Source organism: Acanthochromis polyacanthus, chromosome 19 (genome assembly GCF_021347895.1).
Source record: "Acanthochromis polyacanthus isolate Apoly-LR-REF ecotype Palm Island chromosome 19, KAUST_Apoly_ChrSc, whole genome shotgun sequence".
In the NCBI taxonomy this organism is placed as follows: Eukaryota; Metazoa; Chordata; class Actinopteri; family Pomacentridae; genus Acanthochromis; species Acanthochromis polyacanthus.
Genome location: NC_067131.1, coordinates 31,629,189 through 31,652,236, shown reverse-complemented (window position 1 = coordinate 31,652,236; position 23,048 = coordinate 31,629,189). Strand labels below are relative to the sequence as shown.

The window sequence follows — 23,048 nt, the reverse complement described above, 5'->3', positions numbered from 1 at the left end:
TTTTTGTTTGTTGTTTTGCTGTTTTTGTTGATTTCAAGTCATTTTGGGCTCATTTTGATTCATTTTGTGCACATTTAGAGTAATTTTGAAGTTTTTTGAGTCACCAAGTTTGGAAACATATTGGACTAATTTCAAGTTTTGAGCAGCTTTGGAGTTTTTGAATCAATTTAGGTGAATGTTTATTAGATTAATGTGGAAATTATCAGTAAAATAATGTAAAATATTAAAATAACGTAAATTATCAGTAAAATAATAATTGACCAGGGTAATAAACTAATATCTGATAATTCTAGTGGCTTTTTGAAACTTCTATCAGATAAATAATAAACTAAAATCTGATAATTCTGATGATTCTAATTCTGATCTCCTTCAGGCTTCCCATCCAAACCGAGGCGCTGCGTTTACTGTCCGACCCCCGGATGGGAAAAAGCGACGCTGAGCTGGTCCAGCAGACGGGCTGGAGGCTGCTGCCCTTCCTGGTGGCGACATCGAGTCGACTCGGCCTCCCTCGCCTCGTCGCCCAGTCCTCCTTCCTCCAGCAGCATCCCCTCACCCTCACCTGGGCTGCAGGTAAGCTCAATACCTGGAGGAGGAGATAAAGGTTCAATAAAACGCTGTCAGCACCAGGAAACGTAGAATTACAGTTTAGCTTCAGCCCGAGAAGTTTTCACAACTGTAAAACAGCAGAAGAACTTTTTAAATGACAGTTTTTGTTTCTATTTTTATTGATAATTTCATACTTGACTGATATTTTACATATTTTACTGATATTTTTGCATTATTTTATTGATAATTTTCATATTTTTACTGATATTTTATGTTCTTTTACTGATATTGTGCATATTTTTACCGATATTTTACGTTATTTTACTAATATTTGATGTGATATTACTGATCATTTATGTATTTTTTAACAGACTACAATGCATATTACATCTGAAATCCAACAGTATTAATTTACTGAGATTCACTTTATTAGTTTAAATATTAAAGTTAAAACCTTCCAGAGTTATTTATGGTGTTAATTTACTAGAATCATTTGAATGTTAAGGACTAAAACACTGAAGAATGACATAAAATACAACTTTAACCGTCTAGAATACAGATTTAAGTTTAAACTCTACAGTCTTGGAGAAGTTTTTAATCAATTTGGGAAAATTTTCAATAATTTTTGCAGAATTTTGAGTCATTTTGGAAGTTTTTCTGTTGTTTTTGTTTATTGGAAAGAGTTCGAGTCATTTTTGGGCTCATTTTGTTGAATTTTTTGCAAATTTCGAGTCATTTTAAAACAAGTTTTAAAGTAATTTCCACCAAGTTTGAAACATTTTGATCTATTTTCAAGTTCTGAGCAGTTTTTGGCTTCTTTTCAAGTCTTTTGAACACATTTTTAAAGAATTCCTGAAGAATCTTGAGACATTTTCGATGTTTTTTTTTGTTTTTGTTGTTTGGAAAGATTTTGAGTCGTGTTAATTTACCAGAATAATTTATATGTAAAGGACTAAAACACTGCAGATTTAACATAAAATATAACTTTAACAGACGAGAATACGTGTTAAAGTTTAAACTTTACAGTATTAGTTGAAATATTAGTTTTTTGACCCTCCAGATTTATTAATTTTTGTAAATAACTCATCTAATATTAAAACGTCCAATGTGATTAATTATGTAGAATAATCCAGCTAATTTAAATCTGTGTATTTATTTCTGTTTATTTGTGTCCTCAGACCTGGACGAAATGACGAAGAGAAGCTCTGATCCGAACTTTGTTGGTCTGATAAACGAGCGTCTGGTTTCCACGCTGACCCTGAACATGGCCAACATGGAGCATTTCTCCAGACGGGACGCCGTGAGTTTTATCTAATAACAATAAACCACCAAACTAAAGCCTTTAAAAACACCTCAAACGTGCAGAAAACAGTGACTTTAATGAAATGTTTCAGTTTTAGGCTCAGATTTGGTTCAGATGATGTGTTCAGGGACTGTAGGAAAGCTAAACATCTAAGAGTTTTTCATAGTTTCTGGCTGATAATCGCCTTCATTTGTTTAATAAACTCCAATTGGTTTGACTAGTTATGATGTTAATCTAATAATTAGGCAATTATGTCACTAGTTGTTGTTGTTTAATAGTTAATTATCTGGTTTATGAAATGTTATTTATGTTTAAAAGATCTGAAGCTATAATTAATGAATCCTGCAGAAACCCTAAAGAGAATTTAAACCGTTTCACAAATAAAAAACTATCATTTAGAGTTTTTATCACAAGTTAGATTAATTAGATTGTCTCTGTTTTAAATGTTTCTTTCTGGTAATCGGTCATATTTTTAAAGAAATAACAATAATAATTTATTTTACCGGCCAGATTTAAGGCTCCAAGGTTTAAATATTTTCTCCTTCCATAATTCTAAAATCCTATATTTTGTGAGAATCTGTTGTTTTAAAGCTCCTGTTGCTGTGACGCTGTGATTGGCTGCTGGCGGTCAGCTGACCTGTGTCTTTGTCTCTGATTGGACAGCTGGAGAAGCTGGCGGTGCTGGTGGAGCAGCAGCAGGGTTCTGCTCTGCGACAGAAGACGTCCTTCCTGGTCCTGAGCCGGACGCTGCTGCTGGGTCTGGGAGGTCTGAGCGACACGCAGCACCTGCTGACGGCCCAGAGGGTCTACCTGCTGCTGGAGCGCCCCCTGCTGGAGCTCCGCCTCCAGGTGAGCCTGACACCTACTGGTGGATGTTAGCGCGCTGTTGACCCTGGAAATACAACCTGAGATTATAATGTAAAAAAAAAATACACTAAAGATAGTTGAAATACTTAAAATTGAAGACTCAATTGTTAGAGAACACCTAGGCACTTAATCTGACTCCACCTTAGGGGTAGAATAAGTCAGGTGGTCCAAAACCCAGCACTTATTTAGCGCTGACAAAGTTAAAAAAAAAAAATTGGGGGGGGGGTTGGCAATATCGCAGCGAGGGAGCTGCTCTGCTACGTACGACACCCTGACCCAGAATCAGGTCGTCTGCAAGTGATTTAGCACCAGGTTCTCCACAAACATGCGATGCGAGGCAGGAGAGGGGCGACCGTCGTCCGACTGCGCCCCAGCCCTGTCACGAGCGGCTCTCCGCACCGGCCGAGGCGGTTGGCAATTTCTTCTGCAACTTGATGGCAACACCTTTGACCAATCGCACTTTTTGCACTTACTACAGGTTTTTCCTTCTGTCTGAATTCTTGCTTGTGTTGTACGTCGCTTTGGACAAAAGCGTCTGATAATGAAACTGTAGAATTGCAGAATCTGCAAAATATAAGCAAATATACATAAAATAACGTAAAATCATTAAAAATACATACATACATAACATAAAATATCATTATAAATACAGAAATTATCAGTAAAATAATGTAAGATACCAGTAAAAATACATGAAGTATCTGTATAATAACGTAAAACGTCAGTAAAAATACTTAAAATATCAGTAAAATATTGTGAAATATCGTAAAATATGAATAAAAAACATTAAATATCAGTAAAATATCACCAAAAATATGTAAATCATCAGTAAAATAACATAAAATATCCTAAAATGTGAGAAAAAAAACGTAAAATGTCAGTGAAAATATGTAAAATATCAATAAAAAATGTAAAATACCAGTAAAATAATTGTATAAAATAATTATTTTAAAATAATAATTTTATAAAATAACAGTTGAAAGGTGATTTTTTTTTTTTTTTTTTCTAGAACCAGGTGCGTTTAGTCTTCAGGTGCGTTTAGTCTTCAGGTGCGTTTAGTCTTCAGGTGCGTTTAGTCTTCAGGTGCGTTCAGTCTTCAGGTGCGTTCAGTCTTCAGGTGCGTTTAGTCTTCAGGTGCGTTTAGTCTTCAGGTGTGTTTGTTTGTTTAGAGTTAGTTTTGTTTTTATTTTCCTCCGGTTTCTTCTTCTGTTTTCAGGAGTCTGGGCATCTCGTCTCTGATTGGCCATCCTTCTCCGAGGCTCTGACCACTTACCTGAGCAGGTGTGAGCAGCAGCCAGGTGAACCAGCCGACCTGGAGTTTGGCTGCGTCCTCACCTGTCTGCTCAGAGACTTCATCCAGACCCTCAGGTGTGACGACGCCTCCTTCAAAGGTAAGCTGGACTCACCTGATTGGCTGCTGACTCACCCGGCCGTGTGATTGGCTGCCGACTCACCCGGACGTGTGATTGGCTGCTGACCCGTCTTGTGATTGCAGGTGAGGTCTGGTGGAACCCGGAGAAGATGGACACCAACACCTGCTGCTACCTGGGTCTGCTCTGTCGGATGTTCAGCGTTCTGATGAGCGGCGCCGCAGACGGACCTACGGCAGGAAGCTTCAGACAGCTGATGAAGCTGCTGGTCCAGGTGAGGAGGACCAGGACTAGGAACAGAACCAGGACTAGAACAAGGACCAGGACTTAAACCAGGACTATGACCAGAACCAGAACCAGGACTAGAACCAGGACTTAAACCAGGACTAGAGCCAGAACTAGGGCCAAGACCAGAACCAGAAGCAGAACTAGAACTAAAATTTGAACCAGAAGCATAACAAGAACTAGAGCCAGACTAGAGCCAGAAGTAGAACCAGGACTGAAAATAAAACTAGAACCAGGACTGCAGACTAGAGGCTAGGACCAGAATGAGGACTAGAACCAGGACTGAAAATAAAACCAGAACCAGGACTGCAGACTAGAGGCTAGGACCAGAATGAGGACTAGAACCAGGACTGAAAATAAAACTAGAACCAGGACTACAGACTAGAGGCTAGGACCAGAATGAGGACTAGAACCAGGACTGAAAATAAAACCAGAACCAGGACTGCAGACTAGAGGCTAGGACCAGAATGAGGACTAGAACCAGGACTGAAAATAAAACTAGAACCAGGACTGCAGACTAGAGGCTAGGACCAGAATGAGGACTAGAACCAGGACTGAAAATAAAACCAGAACCAGGACTGCAGACTAGAGGCTAGGACCAGAATGAGGACTAGAACCAGGACTGAAAATAAAACTAGAACCAGGACTACAGACTAGAGGCTAGGACCAGAATGAGGACTAGAACCAGGACTGAAAATAAAACCAGAACCAGGACTACAGACTAGAGGCTAGGACCAGAATGAGGACTAGAACCAGGACTGAAAATAAAACTAGAACCTGGACTACAGACTAGAGGCTAGGACCAGAATGAGGACTAGAACCAGGACTGAAAATAAAACCAGAACCAGGACTACAGACTAGAGGCTAGGACCAGAATGAGGACTAGAACCAGGACTACAGACTAGAGGCTAGGACCAGAATGAGGACTAGAACCAGGACTGAAAATAAAACCAGAACCAGGACTACAGACTAGAGGCTAGGACCAGAATGAGGACTAGAACCAGGACTGAAAATAAAACTAGAACCAGGACTACAGACTAGAGGCTAGGACCAGAATGAGGACTAGAACCAGGACTGAAAATAAAACTAGAACCTGGACTACAGACTAGAGGCTAGGACCAGAATGAGGACTAGAACCAGGACTGAAAATAAAACTAGAACCAGGACTACAGACTAGAGGCTAGGACCAGAATGAGGACTAGAACCAGGACTGAAAATAAAACCAGAACCAGGACTACAGACTAGAGGCTAGGACCAGAATGAGGACTAGAACCAGGACTGAAAATAAAACTAGAACCAGGACTACAGACTAGAGGCTAGGACCAGAATGAGGACTAGAACCAGGACTGAAAATAAAACTAGAACCTGGACTACAGACTAGAGGCTAGGACCAGAATGAGGACTAGAACCAGGACTGAAAATAAAACCAGAACCAGGACTACAGACTAGAGGCTAGGACCAGAATGAGGACTAGAACCAGGACTGAAAATAAAACCAGAACCAGGACTACAGACTAGAGGCTAGGACCAGAATGAGGACTAGAACCAGGACTGAAAATAAAACTAGAACCTGGACTACAGACTAGAGGCTAGGACCAGAATGAGGACTAGAACCAGGACTGAAAATAAAACTAGAACCAGGACTACAGACTAGAGGCTAGGACCAGAATGAGGACTAGAACAGGACTGAAAATAAAACCAGAACCAGGACTACAGACTAGAGGCTAGGACCAGAATGAGGACTAGAACCAGGACTGAAAATAAAACCAGAACCTGGACTACAGACTAGAGGCTAGGACCAGAATGAGGACTAGAACCAGGACTGAAAATAAAACTAGAACCAGGACTACAGACTAGAGGCTAGGACCAGAATGAGGACTAGAACCAGGACTGAAAATAAAACTAGAACCTGGACTACAGACTAGAGGCTAGGACCAGAATGAGGACTAGAACCAGGACTGAAAATAAAACCAGAACCAGGACTACAGACTAGAGGCTAGGACCAGAATGAGGACTAGAACCAGGACTGAAAATAAAACTAGAACCAGGACTACAGACTAGAGGCTAGGACCAGAATGAGGACTAGAACCAGGACTGAAAATAAAACTAGAACCTGGACTACAGACTAGAGGCTAGGACCAGAATGAGGACTAGAACCAGGACTGAAAATAAAACCAGAACCAGGACTACAGACTAGAGGCTAGGACCAGAATGAGGACTAGAACCAGGACTGAAAATAAAACCAGAACCAGGACTACAGACTAGAGGCTAGGACCAGAATGAGGACTAGAACCAGGACTGAAAATAAAACTAGAACCTGGACTACAGACTAGAGGCTAGGACCAGAATGAGGACTAGAACCAGGACTGAAAATAAAACTAGAACCAGGACTACAGACTAGAGGCTAGGACCAGAATGAGGACTAGAACAGGACTGAAAATAAAACCAGAACCAGGACTACAGACTAGAGGCTAGGACCAGAATGAGGACTAGAACCAGGACTGAAAATAAAACCAGAACCTGGACTACAGACTAGAGGCTAGGACCAGAATGAGGACTAGAACCAGGACTGAAAATAAAACTAGAACCAGGACTACAGACTAGAGGCTAGGACCAGAATGAGGACTAGAACCAGGACTGAAAATAAAACCAGAACCTGGACTACAGACTAGAGGCTAGGACCAGAATGAGGACTAGAACCAGGACTGAAAATAAAACCAGAACCTGGACTACAGACTAGAGGCTAGGACCAGAATGAGGACTAGAACCAGGACTGAAAATAAAACTAGAACCTGGACTACAGACTAGAGGCTAGGACCAGAATGAGGACTAGAACCAGGACTGAAAATAAAACTAGAACCAGGACTACAGACTAGAGGCTAGGACCAGAATGAGGACTAGAACCAGGACTGAAAATAAAACCAGAACCAGGACTACAGACTAGAGGCTAGGACCAGAATGAGGACTAGAACCAGGACTGAAAATAAAACCAGAACCAGGACTACAGACTAGAGGCTAGGACCAGAATGAGGACTAGAACCAGGACTGAAAATAAAACTAGAACCAGGACTACAGACTAGAGGCCAGGACCAGAATGAGGACTAGAACCAGGACTGAAAATAAAACCAGAACCAGGACTACAGACTAGAGGCTAGGACCAGAATGAGGACTAGAACCAGGACTGAAAATAAAACCAGAACCAGGACTACAGACTAGAGGCTAGGACCAGAATGAGGACTAGAACCAGGACTGAAACTAAAACCAGAACCAGGACTACAGACTAGAGGCTAGGACCAGAATGAGGACTAGAACCAGGACTGAAAATAAAACTAGAACCAGGACTACAGACTAGAGGCTAGGACCAGAATGAGGACTAGAACCAGGACTGAAAATAAAACCAGAACCAGAACTACAGACTAGAGGCCAGGACCAGAATGAGGACTAGAACCAGGACTGAACATAGAACCAGAACCTGTGGATTTTTTGTGACTAATGACTCCTTTAAACAGGTTTTGTGTTATTTTTTTGTCATTTTGTTTTATTATTTTTATAATAATTTAACCTTCAGGTCCACCTCGGGGATCCAGTGATGCTCTTCAGGTTCCTCTCCGTCCTGTGGGGATACGGCAGTAACCATGGGGACCAGCTGGACGTGAAGGTGGGCGCCGTCCTGCAGACTCAGGCGCTGTATATGGGTGGAGCGTTGCTTAGCAACCAGCCGGACGCCATGTTGGAGACGCTGGCCGCCACCGATTCACCTGGTAGGAAGAAATAAAAGAAAAATAAAATCAGTAAATCTGATCATGCTGTTTTGTAACGTCTCTGTTTCTGTGTCTGTGTATTTTTTGTGTTTTTGTCTGCTTTTGTGCCTGTTTGTCTATTTTTTGTGTATTTTTGTGCCTGTTTGTGCGTCAGTGGTGCCGTCTCTGTTGTGTTGTCTCTCCTCTCCGGTTCGGGAGGTCCGTAGATCCGCCCTCGCCGCCCTGAAGAGCCTATCAGGAGCTTCCTCCCCCTTCCAGCCAATCACAGAGAGGCTCCTGAAGACCTCAGAGGAGATCATCGCCGACCCGACGTACCTGAGCCAGGTGAGAGGATTCACATTTTAGTTCATCACTTTAATATTTTACCACTGAGTTTACAAACTAGCATTAATCTACTGGTTTATTTTAAGATTTCATCCTGATGATTCACAGGATTTCATTTATTTAGAGAAAAACAGAATCCCTAAGTTACCGCTCTCCAGCAATCTAGAATAACCGAAACACAAGGTTAAGATTTAGGAATAAACTGGAATTATACCTGGAATAAACTAGAGTTAAACCAAGAATAAGCTAGAGTTAAAGGACGAATAAATTAGAGTCAAACCTGGAATAAGAGTTAAACCAGGAATAAACTAGAGTTAAAACAAGAATAAACTAGAGCTAAAACAGAAGTAAACTAGAGTTGAACCTGGAATAAGAGTTAAACCAGGAGTAAACTAGAGTTAAACCTGGAATAAGACTTAAACCAAGAATAAACTAGAGTTAAACCAAGAATAAGCTAGAGTTAAAAGAGGAATAAATTAGAGTCAAACCTGGAATAAGCGTTAAAACCAGGCGTAAACTAGAGTTAAACCAGGAATAAACTAGAGTAAAACCTGGAATAAGACTTAAACCAGGAATAAACTAGAGTAAAACCTGGAATAAGACTTAAACCAAGAATAAACTAGACTTGTTGTATTGAGTATTTATAGATCCATATTCTAGTGTTCAATGTTCAGTTTGTCGGTTTCTTCTTTGCAGGTTCTCGGCGTTCTTCATGCTGAAAGTTCTTCCAGTAAATCCAGGAAGCTTCAGGCGTCGCTGCAGCAGCTGCTCTCCACAGTTCAGACCTCCAGCTGCCCGTCGTACAGCAGCGCTGCCCTGCTGGACGCTCTGAGCAACGTCAGCGGACAGGTGAGGCAGCAGCTCACCTCAGACTGACACCTGAACGTTCAGTTCAGAGAAATCCAACATCGGATCTGTAATCTGTCAGAACGCTGGTTGTTTTTTTTGTTTTTTTTGTTTGTTTTTTTGGTCTGCATTTATTCTCATTGTTTAACTCCATGAAAGGGGTGTCAACACTTTATGAGATTAATGCATATTTTAGTCTTGCAGCCAAATATCTTATTATTTAGTGCATGCGTGTGACCATCACCAGCCCTCCCTGAAAGCTAAGCTGACACTCTTTATTACATTTCCCTGTTTAAGAGCCAGGGAGGGCAGTGCTACACCTCAGTGGTGATGTGAGGGGAAACAAAGGGGTGGACAGGACGAGAGGGGATGGACAGGGACAGGGACTAGCAAGCGGTGCTATTACATCTGAAGAATATCAGGTGTTATTCCCAACTAATAATTACCCATCAATGAGACAAACAAACAAACACATACACAAGAGAACAGAAAACCAAACAAACAAACAATAAATAAATAAATAAATGAATGAATAATTAGCCAGACAGTACTAAACACCATAGTTGTGGGTGTCATGTTAGTATAGAGAAGATACTAGAGGAAGATACTAGAGAAAAGGAGAGAGGGTTTAGTGTGAGATTAGACTCTGGAGAGAGTCTCAGCACATTCTGGCGGGTCCCATCACTGCTCAACAGCGGAACTCAACAGGAAAAAAAAAAAAGAACGCTGGTTCTGTGGTTCTGACCTCCTGGTTCTCCGGTTCCTTTCCTCAGTCCATCCTCTCGGTTCTGCTGCCCGTCCTGGACCGGCTCCTGGAGACCGTACCCGACACCCCCTCTCTGCTTTGGGACGAGGCCCGGCTCATGCAGCTGGTTCTGGGGAAGTTTGACGAGGCCTCGGCCCCCCTGCTGGTCCGGGACCAGAACTGTCTGGACCTGTTCATCCGGGCTCTGAGGAACCCGACCCAGCAGCACCCCGACGTACCGAGCTGCCAGATGAGGGCTCTGGAGCAGGTGGGTAGAAACTGAGTTAGAACGGGTTAATTCCTGGACTAGAACCAGGAAAGCTGAGGGAGTTCTTCTTGTTTAAACTCTAAGAGATAAAAGTCTTTATGAAGTACAGTTTAATGTATGTTCTGATGTTTCTCAGTAAAGTGAGTTTCCCTTTGTTTCCTCTCGTCGTCTCCACAGATCTCCAAGTCGTTCTTCTCGGCTCTCGGAGATGAAAAAGTTCAGCAGAAGATTCTGTCGGTTCTGTTCGACCTCCTGGTGGAGAGTCGGAGTCCAGCAGTGGCCGACGCCGTCAGCAGCAGCTTCAAGGCGGTGAGAAGATTAAAAAACTACAATATTAAAGGATTAAAACTAGAAAACTAAAGATTAAAGTTAAAAAACTGACCATCAGCAGCTTTAAAGGGGTGAATAAGATTAAAAACAGCTCCATAAATACAGCTGGAAACTGGAAAATAAAGGATTAAAACTGTGTGGACGCTCAGCTGGTACCCATTCAACTGTTTTATGGATTGATTGTTTTATTTCCTCAGATCTCCGTTGACGCTCAGCTGGTAGCCAATGAACTTTCTCCTCCTCCGAAACCAAACGTCAGCGTGACGGTTCAGCAAACCCGCCGGACCCGAGCCTCTCAGAGGTTTTCACTGCTTCCTGTTTGTTTTTAAGCTTCCTGCTTGTTTTTAAACTTCCTGTTTGTTTTCACTGCTTCCTGTTTGTTTTTAAACTTCCTGTTTGTTTTTAAACTTCCTGTTTGTTTTCACTGCTTCCTGTTTGTTTTTAAACTTCCTGTTTGTTTTTAAGCTTCCTGTTTGTTTTTAAGCTTCCTGTTTGTTTTCACTGCTTCCTGTTTGTTTTTAAACTTCCTGTTTGTTTTCACTGCTTCCTGTTTGTTTTTACTACTTCCTGTTTGTTTTTAAGCTTCCTGTTTGTTTTTAAGCTTCCCGTTTGTTTCTACTACTTCCTGTTTGTTTTTAAACTTCCTGTTTGTTTTCACTGCTTCCTGTTTGTTTTTACTACTTCCTGTTTGTTTTTAAACTTCCTGTTTGTTTTTAAGCTTCCCGTTTGTTTCTACTACTTCCTGTTTGTTTTTAAGCTTCCTGTTTGTTTTTACTGCTTCCTGTTTGTTTTTACTGCTTCCTGTTTGTTTTTAAGCTTCCTGTTTGTTTTTACTACTTCCTGTTTGTTTTTACTGCTTCCTGTTTGTTTTTAAGCTTCCCGTTTGTTTTTAAACTTCCTGTTTGTTTTTACTGCTTCCTGTTTGTTTTTACTGCTTCCTGTTTGTTTTTACTACTTCCTGTTTGTTTTTAAGCTTCCCGTTTGTTTTTACTACTTCCTGTTTGTTTTTAAGCTTCCTGTTTGTTTTTACTACTTCCTGTTTGTTTTTACTACTTCCTGTTTGTTTTTAAGCTTCCTGTTTGTTTTTACTACTTCCCGTTTGTTTTTAAGCTTCCTGTTTGTTTTTAAGCTTCCCGTTTGTTTTTACTACTTCCTGTTTGTTTTTAAGCTTCCTGTTTGTTTTTAAGCTTCCCGTTTGTTTTTACTACTTCCTGTTTGTTTTTAAGCTTCCTGTTTGTTTTTACTGCTTCCTGTTTGTTTTTAAGCTTCCCGTTTGTTTTTACTGCTTCCTGTTTGTTTTTACTGCTTCCTGTTTGTTTTTAAACTTCCTGTTTGTTTTTACTACTTCCCGTTTGTTTTTAAGCTTCCTGTTTGTTTTTAAGCTTCCCGTTTGTTTTTACTACTTCCTGTTTGTTTTTAAGCTTCCTGTTTGTTTTTAAGCTTCCCGTTTGTTTTTACTACTTCCTGTTTGTTTTTAAGCTTCCTGTTTGTTTTTAAGCTTCCCGTTTGTTTTTAAACTTCCTGTTTGTTTTTACTACTTCCTGTTTGTTTTTAAGCTTCCCGTTTGTTTTTACTACTTCCTGTTTGTTTTTAAGCTTCTTGTTTGTTTTTACTACTTCCTGTTTGTTTTTACTACTTCCTGTTTGTTTTTAAGCTTCCTGTTTGTTTTTACTACTTCCCGTTTGTTTTTAAGCTTCCTGTTTGTTTTTAAGCTTCCCGTTTGTTTTTACTACTTCCTGTTTGTTTTTAAGCTTCCTGTTTGTTTTTAAGCTTCCCGTTTGTTTTTACTACTTCCTGTTTGTTTTTAAGCTTCCTGTTTGTTTTTAAGCTTCCTGTTTGTTTTTACTGCTTCCTGTTTGTTTTTAAGCTTCCCGTTTGTTTTACTGCTTCCTGTTTGTTTTTACTGCTTCCTGTTTGTTTTTAAACTTCCTGTTTGTTTTTACTACTTCCCGTTTGTTTTTAAGCTTCCTGTTTGTTTTTAAGCTTCCCGTTTGTTTTTACTACTTCCTGTTTGTTTTTAAGCTTCCTGTTTGTTTTTAAGCTTCCCGTTTGTTTTTACTACTTCCTGTTTGTTTTTAAGCTTCCTGTTTGTTTTTAAGCTTTCTGTTTGTTTTTACTGCTTCCTGTTTGTTTTTAAGCTTCCTGTTTGTTTTACTACTTCCTGTTTGTTTTTAAGCTTCCTGTTTGTTTTTAAGCTTTCTGTTTGTTTTTACTACTTCCTGTTTGTTTTTAAGCTTCCCGTTTGTTTTTACTACTTCCTGTTTGTTTTTACTGCTTCCCGTTTGTTTTTACTACTTCCTGTTTGTTTTTAAGCTTCCCGTTTGTTTTTACTGCTTCCCGTTTGTTTTACTGCTTCCTGTTTGTTTTTACTGCTTCCCGTTTGTTTTTACTGCTTCCTGTTTGTTTTTAAGCTTCCCGTTTGTTTTTACTACTTCCTGTTTGTTTTTAAGCTTCCCGTTTGTTTTTACTGCTTCCTGTTTGTTTTTACTGCTTCCTGTTTGTTTTTACTGCTTCCCGTTTGTTTTTACTGCTTCCCGTTTGTTTTTACTGCTTCCCGTTTGTTTTTACTGCTTCCCGTTTGTTTTTAAGCTTCCCGTTTGTTTTTACTGCTTCCTGTTTGTTTTTAAGCTTCCCGTTTGTTTTTACTGCTTCCCGTTTGTTTTTACTGCTTCCCGTTTGTTTTTACTGCTTCCTGTTTGTTTTTACTGCTTCCCGTTTGTTTTTAAGCTTCCCGTTTGTTTTTACTGCTTCCTGTTTGTTTTTACTGCTTCCTGTTTGTTTTTACTGCTTCCTGTTTGTTTTTACTGCTTCCCGTTTGTTTTTACTGCTTCCCGTTTGTTTTCACTGCTTCCCGTTTGTTTTTACTGCTTCCCGTTTGTTTTTACTGCTTCCCGTTTGTTTTTACTGCTTCCCGTTTGTTTTTACTACTTCCTGTTTGTTTTTAAGCTTCCCGTTTGTTTTTACTGCTTCCCGTTTGTTTTTAAGCTTCCCGTTTGTTTTCACTGCTTCCTGTTTGTTTTGAAGCTTCCTGTTTGTTTTTACTGCTTCCTGTTTGTTTGGAAGCTTCCTGTTTGTTTTGAAGCTTCCTGTTTGTTTTTACTGCTTCCCGTTTGTTTTCACTGCTTTCTGTTTGTTTTGAAGCTTCCTGTTTGTTTTTACTGCTTCCTGTTTGTTTTTAAACTTCCTGTTTGTTTTAAAGCTTCCTGTTTGTTTTTACTGCTTCCTGTTTGTTTGGAAGCTTCCCGTTTGTTTTTACGTCCTGAGAGAATCAAACAGCTTCAAACTGTTTCAGCAGGAAGCCAGCGGAGGGCTCCGGTCCAGAAGGGGGCGCTGTGTCGTGGCAGAGGGTGACACTGATCCTGGAGCTGCTGCAGCACAAGAAGAAGCTGAGGAGATCCCAGACGCTGGTTCCGGTTCTGTTCTCGCTGCTGGCCAGGTAACATCTGGATGATCCCAGGAAAAAAGCAGCAAGACGGAAGATCAGGAAAATAAAGCAGGAATTAATCTGTCCTTTTTATAATCGGCTCTAAGTTAGAGAAAACCTTCAGTGTAGTCTGGTGATGTGAGGGCGCACGTTAATTTATTTCTGTTTTCTAAGACATTTACCCTCAATAAAAAAATAAGAAAAATGTGAATGAAGTTAAAAAATCAGGGCTAAAAATGCCACAGTTTTGAATGAAGTCTGAAGTGATTAAATATCAGGTGTGTGTGGCTCACATGAATATTTACCAGAAGTTTAATCTGGTCTAAAAATGGCAAAATTTGTATTTGTCTGGAAGTTTCATTGAATTAAGTTTGGTCTAAAATTGGCCGAATTTTGACTGAAGTTTGGTTTGATGTGTTCAAAGACTTCACATGTGCAACAAGGATAAATTAAAGTTTTATTGAGAAAACTCTGGTCTAAAATTGGCAAATTTCTGAATGAAGTCTGGTTCTGTGGGTTCACAGACTTCAGATGTGTGCAGGAGGCATTAATCCACGTTTTTGAGGAGGATTTATTGAATTAAATTTGATCTAAAATTGGCCGAATTTTGACTGAAGTTTGGTTTGATGTTTGTCATCAGGAGTCTGGAGCCGGGATCAGCTGATCACGCCAACATGGAGTACACCAAACAGCTGCTGCTCAGCTGTCTGCTCAACATCTGCAACAGACTCTCACCTGGAGGAGGAGCTGCAGGTGAGTGATGGGAGGAGGCAAGGCTTGATTTGAGGAGTTGGGGCTTCATCTTTCTGCTTCCTGTCCTCAGACATCCTGGATGAGGAGAAGTTCAGCGTGGAGCTCGTGGTCCAGGTCATCAGGACGTCCGACGTGCCTCAGACTCACCACCACGCTCTGCTGCTGCTGGGCACCACCGCCGCCATCTTCCCCGTGAGGAGCTCCGCCCCTTTTTGTCTCACCTGCCGCAGGTGTGTCCAGGTGTTCTCTAACCGTCTTCTGTTTCCTGTAGGAGAAAGTTCTGCTCAACATCATGCCCATCTTCACCTTCATGGGCGCCAACCTGCTGCGTCTGGACGATGCCTACAGCTTCAGGGTCATCGACCAGACGGTGCAGATGGTCGTACCTGCCCTGATCCAGGTGAGAGAGGCGGCGCCGTCTGATTGGTTGATGGGGTTTTTAGTTTTTCCGATCATGTGACCGTTTTCCTCCTCCAGGCCAATCAGCTGTCCGACGGCGGCTCCTCTTCCCACCTCGTCGCCGTGGTGACCAGGATCGTGCACGTGTTCGTTGACGCGCTGCCTCACGTGCCCGAGCACCGGCGGCAGCCAATCCTGACGCAGCTGGTGACCACACTGGGCCCCGCCCACTTCCTCTGGGTCCTAATGCTCCTCCTGTTCAAGCAGCACGCCACGCAGACGGACGGCTCGGCCAACGAGAAGGTTGTTTACACATCTGTTTGTTTGTTTGCACGTTTGTTTACTTTTTGTCCATTTACATGTTTGTTTACATGTTGTTTGTTTGCCTGTCTGACTGTTTACATATTTTTTATTTACTTTCTGTTTGCATGTTTATTTACCTACACGTTTGTTTACGTCTTTGTTTACATCTTTGTTTACATGTTTTTTGTCTTTTTTCGTGTATTTTGTTCCTTGTGTGTCTGTTAAAGTGTATTTTATGCTTCTTTATTTTTGTGTGTTTTTGGTGTAATTTCTGTGTAGTACTGTGTACTTTGTGCGTATTTCTGTGTATTTTTCAAAGTACTCTGGTTTGTCGGTACATTATTTTTCAGTATTTTTGTCTATTTTTTTATTTTTTTCGGTATGTTTGTGTAATTTCACGTGTATTTCTGCTCGTTTAATGTACATTTTGTGTATTTAAATAGTTTTTGTGTGTTTCCAGGACGAGGCTCTGGACAGAGACGTGGATTTCTGGGTTTCGGTTTGTTGTCACTTCGACGTGTGTGATCAGCTGACTTCTCTCATCAACATCCTGAACTTCCTGCTGCGGCTTCCAGATGACAAAGACGACGGTGAGACGAAGAGGAGGAACCCTGAAACCATCGTCTGCAGAGAACATCCACACACTCCTCAGAACGTTCAGTAATCCAGATGTTTGGTCTCCTTCCAGCTCCGGTGAAGCGTCCGGCCGGCCGGCGAGGAGCCCAGAAGAAGAAGGACGAGGAGGAGAAGCTGGAGGACCTGATCTTCAGTCTGGAGGCTCACAGCGCCAAAGAGCTGCGACACTTCAAGTTCCTCAACGTGTCCTTCATGGCCCAGCTGCTGGGATCCACCAGCTTCATCAGGAAGGTCAGACCATGAAGACACCTGGAGAAACATCTGAACACCTGATATTGATCACCTAATCACTGATCCTCTGATCATTGATCACCTAATCATTGATCCTCTGATCATTGATCACCTAATCATTGATCCTCTGATCATTGATCACCTAATGATTGATCCTCTGATCATTGATCACCTAATGATTAATCTTCTGATCTTTAATCTTCTGAGTTTTAATCTTCTGATCATTAATCTTCTGATCATTAATCTTCTGATCATTAATCCTCTGATCATTAATCCTCTGATCATTAATCCTCTGATCATTAATCCTCTGATCATTAATCCTCTGATCTTTAATCTTCTGATGGATCTTCTCCAGGTCGCTGAAGGAGACGATGACGTCGATGCGACTCTTCAGCCGCTGCAGCAGAAGTGAGTTCAGATCAGAGGAGATCATCTGAAGGTGATGGAGGAGATCAGTAAACACGCTGTTGTTTGTTTGTTTGTTTGTTTGTTTCCAGGCTGCTGGAGGAGATCCTCCGGTACATCCACAGCGTCGCTCGCTGCGTGGAGGAGAACTCTGATAAACCCACGGCCAAGTTCTGGAGAGTTCTGCTCAACAAGACCTACGATGTTCTGGACAAGGTCGGAGTAGAACCTTTTAACTCACCGTTGGTTCATTTTAACTCATTTTGGACGAGTCGCTTATAGTCGCTTTAAACAATTTTTTTGTCTTTTCAGCTAATTTTTTAATCAATTTACACACTTTGAGTCAAAACATAAAAAGCTGTTTAAAACCAGTGGTTTTAAACAGCTTTTTTAGACATTTAGGACAAGTTTCTTAAAAGATTGCGGTGGTGAAGTTCAGAATAATTAAACCAGAAATGACGGGACAAACAAACTGTTTCAGTCACATCTGTTTTTCAGACATTCAGACCATTTTCTCAATCATCTTGAACACATTTCCAGGTTTGAGTCACTTTCAGTAGAATGTCTCCATGTTTCCAGACGTTCCTCTGTAGAAGATGTTTCTCTGTTTGTTCATGAACTGTATTTAAACGCTGAGACCTGCCTCAGAGTGAAGGACTTCCTGGTTCTCACCTGTCCGTCTCCGTCCAGGTGAACGCTCTGCTGCCCACCGACACCTTCATCACGGTGACCAGGGGGCTGATGGGTAACGAGCTGCCGTCGGTCCGCAGGAAGGCCATGGAGCTGCTGAACAACAAGCTGCAGCAGAGAACGCAGTGGGAGGAGCCTCAGGTAAGCCCAGCACACCTGTACAGGTGAACGGCTGATACAGTACAAACACAGGAGGCTTCTATCAAAATAATCAGCATAAAATCATAAAAATCAATCAGAAAAAACAGAAATACAGCCCCTTACTGAACTAATAGACGCAGAAAACAAACAAAACGAACAGAGACATGTCATGCATTTAATAAAATCACTTTAGAAACTATGTAGAATTCTAAATGAACCCTCAGTGTTTAGAAGTTCCTCCCAAGTCAGACAGTTTAATAAAAAAAATAGATTTTCACATACGAGGAGTCTGACCTGGTGTTTTATAATAAAGTAAAATACAAATAAAATAAAAAATATCCAAAAAGAAAGTCACATTAAATAAAAAGTTAATCTGTCAAATATATTTAAAATTCCTGCAAAAAAATCACAATCAAAATAATATTAAAATTATAATTAATAAAATAAAGTTAAATAAAAGAACGAAAACCTGTACAGTAAAATGTTTAAAAAATCAAATGAAACTAAATAAAGCCAAGATAGTACATGAAATAAAACAATTTATTAAATTGTAAATATCCTTTAGAAATGTAAACTAAAATAAATCCAATTAAATTACATTAATAAAATAAATTAAAATAATATGAAATAATTAAAATATCCTGTAAATTAAAATATTTTTAAATAAAAAAATAAAGGAATGTTAAATAAAAGACAAAGATCCCATGAAGTAAAATAAAATCAAGTTAATAAAGTAGTATAATTAATAAAACAAAACAAAGTGAAATAGAAATAATTTAAGTATATTAAAATATCCTTTAGATATGTAAAATAAAATGAATCCAAATAAAATTACTTTGATTAACTAAAGTCAAATAAATTTAAATAATAATATTCAGAATATCCTGTAAAAATGTCAATTAAAATAACAATAAATTAGTTCAATAAATAAAATAATGTTGGATAAAAGAGGAAAAGATCTCATGAAGTAAAATAAAAACAAAGTCAAGTTAATATAATTAATTAAATAAATAAAACAGTGAAATAGAAATCATTAAAATAAAATAAAGCATCTTTTAGCAATATAAATTAAACCGTCTCTTCTTCTCCTTCCTCCAGGTGTCGGCTCTCCTGCAGCTGACCTCTGACCTGCTGAGCATTGTGGGTAGGAGTGATGTGACCGAGGGGGCGGAGCTCGCCATCAACCGACAGACGGCGCTCTACAGCCTCAAGCTGCTCTGCCGCTGCTTTGGCTCCGCCCACCAGGAGGCATTCGTCCCTGTCCTGCAGCGGGTGGTGCAGGTCGTCACGGCAACCGACGAGGACAGGAACGTGACGGGCAGCGCTCTGCTCTGCGTCGCCGAGGTGGTCGCCACGCTGAAGACCCTCGCCATCCCACAGCTGCCCAGGTCAGCCAGTCAGCAGCCTGGATTCAAAACCTGCTCACTACCTGTGTGATGTCATCGTTTAGAGTTAATTAAATAGAACTCACCTGTGTGATGTCATCGTTTACATTTAACCCGTTAATCAGAGCTCACCTGTGTGATGTCATCGTTTACATTTAACCCGTTAATCAGAGCTCACCTGTGTGATGTCATCTCTGTGCTGCAGGTTGATGCCGGCCGTTCTGCACGTGCTCAGTGACAGGAAGGAGCTCCTGAGCAGTGAGATTTACCTGCTGAGCGTCGTCACGGCGATGCAGAGAGTCACGGAGACGCTGCCGCACTTCATCAGCCCCTACCTGCATGACATCATCACACAGGTAAACTCACTGGATTTTAATATTTTATTTTATTAATTTGACTGACTCATTTCATTGGTGTAACTTTATTTTAATATATTTTATCTAACTTTAATTGATTTATATTTTATTTCATTCGTTTAATATATTTGATTTATTTACTTTTTTTGCCTTTATTTTATTTAACTTCCCTTTATTTTATTGAGTGAATTTTTTTTTTCATTTTTACAGGATACTGTTACAAGTTTTTGTTACATTATTTATTTACTTAATGTAGTTTCATTTTAATTTTATATTTTTAAAGGCGATTTTATTTTACTCTTTATTGTCTTTAATTTTTACTATATTCTATTAAATGAAAGATTTTATGAACTGAACCTTATTTAATTTATTTTATTGGATTTTTTTCATTTAACTTTATGGATTTAATTATTTTTGCCTCTATTTTACTATTTCATTTCCATTTTTTACAGGATATTTTATTTATTTAATTTTAATTTATTTAACCAAATAAGTTTTTCATGGATATTTATATTTTCTGTTTTGCTTCGTTTAATTTAAATAATAGTTTTCTTTTATTTTTTCACTCATTTAATTAATGTAGTGTGTTTAAATATTACATGATTTTTTAAAAATTTATTTTAATTAACTTTATTTTAGAAAATTATCGTTTTCCTGCTGTATTTGTTAGAAACAAAAGCAGTGATTCCTACGTTTCCCATCATGCATCTGCTCTCTTACCTGCTTCACTCTTCAGGTGTGTCGACTGACTCGGCTGCTCCAGTCTTCCTCCTCCTCCTCTTCTTCTTCCTCCTCGACCAATCAGCTGTCGGCTCGTCTGACGTCACTGAGGAGCTCCATCGCCACCCGGCTGCCCCCCAGGGTCCTACTGCCCTCCATCAGCAGCTGCTACAGCAGCCTGCTGGTCGACAGGAAGGTCAGACGGATTTAATAATGTTATGATATTTATTAGTTCAGTTTAATTATTTTGCAGTTTAATTATAAGAGTGCAAATTAAAAATTCCAGGATTAATCAGTTAAAAAATTAAACAAGAAACAAAAAAAGAAACTGCTTAAAAATAATAAGACAGAATCCAACAATATAGATAACAGCAACACAGAAGTTTCTTTTATTTTAATTCTTTCAGTTTTAACCATATTTTATTTCATTAATTATGTCTCTAATTTTATGTAATATTTCATTTATTTTAATTAATTTTTACTGAATATTTTTAAGTTTAATTCTTTTAATTAAACAGTTTAATTATTACTGTGCAAATTAAAAGTTTCATGATTAATCAGTAAAACCAAATAAAAAAATAAATGAATAAAAGTAAGAAGAAAGCCAGATATGAGGAAAAAAACCGCCGTAGAAATATTTCTATATTTATTTTACTTAATTTTATTTAATGTTTCGTTTTAGATCTTCTCGAGTTTCTGTAATTTCAGGTTTTATTTGGTCCCAAACAGGATCAGTTGATAAATTCTCTTAAAGCTGATGTTGAGCTGAAAATGAAGAACTTTCAGACCAAATGAACTCAAACTTCTGCTGCTGTTTCCTGCAGGAGCAGCTGGTGGCGCTGATGAGCATCCTGAAGGAGCACATTGGTCACATGGACAGAGAGCAGCTCAGCGTCCACCAATCAGAGCTCACCTCCTTCTTCCTCACCGCTCTGAACTTCCGCTGCCAGCATCCTCAGGTAGAGTAATCTGTACTCGAGTGGAAGTACTCAGTTACTCCAGTCGTCCGATCAGCTGACGGTTTGTGTCGTCTTCAGCTGGACCTCCAGAAAACGTCTCAGATCGAAGGCTGCGTCATCGACTGTCTGATCGCCATGGTGATGAAACTGTCCGAGGTCACCTTCAGGCCGCTGTTCTTCAAGGTAACGCCTGCCAAGAGTCCGTGATGTCATCACACGCACACATTGCACACTAATATAACATGCTAATATCACATGTTAACGTCAAACAACAACATTACAGGCGAATGTCACACTAACATCACATGCTAATGTCTCACGCTAACATCACAGATTAATTCACGCCTTAACGTCACATATTAACATCATACACTACTACAATGCTAACATCACGCTAATGTCACATATTAACATTGCATGTTAATGTCACATATATATATGTCACACGATAACGTCACACGCTAACGTCACATATTTACGTCATACACTACCATCACACGCTCACATAATATGCTAAAATCACATGCCAACATTACAGGCTAATGTCACACTAGCATTGTATGCTAATGTCACACGTTAACATGCCATGCTAACGTTGAAATCTAGCGTCACATATTTGCATCACATGCTAGCATCACATATTAATGTCACACGCTAACATCACATGCTGACCTAGCATCTCACGCTAACATCACATATTAACACCACAGTCTAACATCACATGCTAATGTCACATTTTAACATAACATGCTAGCATCACACACTAAGATCACACACTAACATCACATATTAACACCACAGTCTAACATCACATGCTACCATCACAGGCTGACATCACATGCTAATGTCACATTTTAACATAACATGCTAGCATCACACACTAAGATCACACACTAACATCACACATTAACACCACAGTCTAACATCACATGCCAACATCACATGCTAACGTCACATTTTAACATAACATGCTAGCATCACACGCTAACATCACATGCTAACGTGTGTCTGTCTGTCCTCAGCTGCTGGACTGGAGTAAATCCGACAGCTCCGACCGTCTGCTGACGTTCGTCCGTCTGTCCGACGGCGTCGCCGAGCGTCTCAAAGGAATCTTCGTTCTGTTTGCTGGAAACCTGGTTGCTCTGTTTTCAGAGCTGCTGAGACGCAGCAACAGCGGTCAGATGATTATTTCCTTTCTGTTATTTATAGATTATTTATGAACACTTCAGTAAACTTTTTCATCTTTTTTATAGACGAGCTGCTGTTTGCCTCTGATCTCGCTGAAGAGAAAACTTCTCTCCTCCTCGGTTTGGTCCTCGACTGCCTCCAGAAGATCTTCCTCTACGACACCCAGCGGTTCCTGAGCCGAGAACGAGCCGAAGCTCTGCTGAAGCCGCTGGTCGATCAGGTGAGTCCATATGGAGAACGTCCGGCTGTGATGATGCTGTGGGCGGGGCCTGTTAGCTGACTCTGCTCACTGATTGGTTCCTGTATGTGCAGCTGGAGAACCAGGTGGGGGGGCAGCAGGTGTACCAGCAGAGGGTCTCCCAGCACCTGGTGCCCTGCCTGGGGCAGTTCGCTGTAGCGCTGGCCGACGACTCCCAGTGGAAAACCCTCAACTACCAGGTCCTGATGAAGACCAGACACCAGGACAGCAAGGTCAGCTCACCTGGACATAAAGATACACTCCTGAGTTCACCTGGACACGTGAACTCACCTGTACAGTCCTACACACACACACACACACCTGAACTCGGCTGAAAACACACACAGATCCACACCTACATACATGAACACACACCTGGACACTCCTGCAGACTGAATCTATAAATTATAAAATCAATGAACAAGTTTAAGTTTTATGAAATAACTAAAGCTGTAAAATCTTCTGGTACAGACGTCCTTGTTTTAATCACGTCTTCATCTGCACAATTTTATTTTTACTTCCGCCAAGGAGGTTATGTGACACCCGGCGTTTGTGTGTGTCTGTCTGTTAGCAAGA

The 23,048-nt window shown here is 40.3% G+C and overlaps 1 protein-coding gene across 1 annotated transcript in view; it reads left to right on the top strand.

Moving 5' to 3' along the window:
- heatr1 (HEAT repeat containing 1) overlaps window positions 1–23,048 on the top strand; it is a 32,283-nt gene that overhangs the window by 7,931 nt on the left and 1,304 nt on the right. The window contains exons 15-43 of the mRNA XM_051939596.1: window positions 374–570; window positions 1,725–1,846; window positions 2,513–2,698; window positions 3,933–4,107; window positions 4,212–4,360; window positions 7,939–8,131; window positions 8,286–8,455; window positions 9,152–9,304; window positions 10,075–10,314; window positions 10,492–10,623; window positions 10,842–10,945; window positions 13,940–14,080; window positions 14,709–14,821; window positions 14,892–15,013; window positions 15,093–15,221; window positions 15,299–15,523; window positions 15,984–16,113; window positions 16,212–16,390; window positions 16,746–16,798; window positions 16,888–17,011; window positions 17,486–17,626; window positions 18,725–19,014; window positions 19,217–19,367; window positions 20,104–20,283; window positions 20,912–21,046; window positions 21,125–21,229; window positions 22,069–22,222; window positions 22,300–22,454; window positions 22,547–22,705. Coding sequence (XP_051795556.1) covers window positions 374–570; window positions 1,725–1,846; window positions 2,513–2,698; window positions 3,933–4,107; window positions 4,212–4,360; window positions 7,939–8,131; window positions 8,286–8,455; window positions 9,152–9,304; window positions 10,075–10,314; window positions 10,492–10,623; window positions 10,842–10,945; window positions 13,940–14,080; window positions 14,709–14,821; window positions 14,892–15,013; window positions 15,093–15,221; window positions 15,299–15,523; window positions 15,984–16,113; window positions 16,212–16,390; window positions 16,746–16,798; window positions 16,888–17,011; window positions 17,486–17,626; window positions 18,725–19,014; window positions 19,217–19,367; window positions 20,104–20,283; window positions 20,912–21,046; window positions 21,125–21,229; window positions 22,069–22,222; window positions 22,300–22,454; window positions 22,547–22,705 — 4,507 coding nt within the window. The remainder of the gene's footprint in view (window positions 1–373; window positions 571–1,724; window positions 1,847–2,512; window positions 2,699–3,932; window positions 4,108–4,211; window positions 4,361–7,938; window positions 8,132–8,285; window positions 8,456–9,151; window positions 9,305–10,074; window positions 10,315–10,491; window positions 10,624–10,841; window positions 10,946–13,939; window positions 14,081–14,708; window positions 14,822–14,891; window positions 15,014–15,092; window positions 15,222–15,298; window positions 15,524–15,983; window positions 16,114–16,211; window positions 16,391–16,745; window positions 16,799–16,887; window positions 17,012–17,485; window positions 17,627–18,724; window positions 19,015–19,216; window positions 19,368–20,103; window positions 20,284–20,911; window positions 21,047–21,124; window positions 21,230–22,068; window positions 22,223–22,299; window positions 22,455–22,546; window positions 22,706–23,048) is intronic.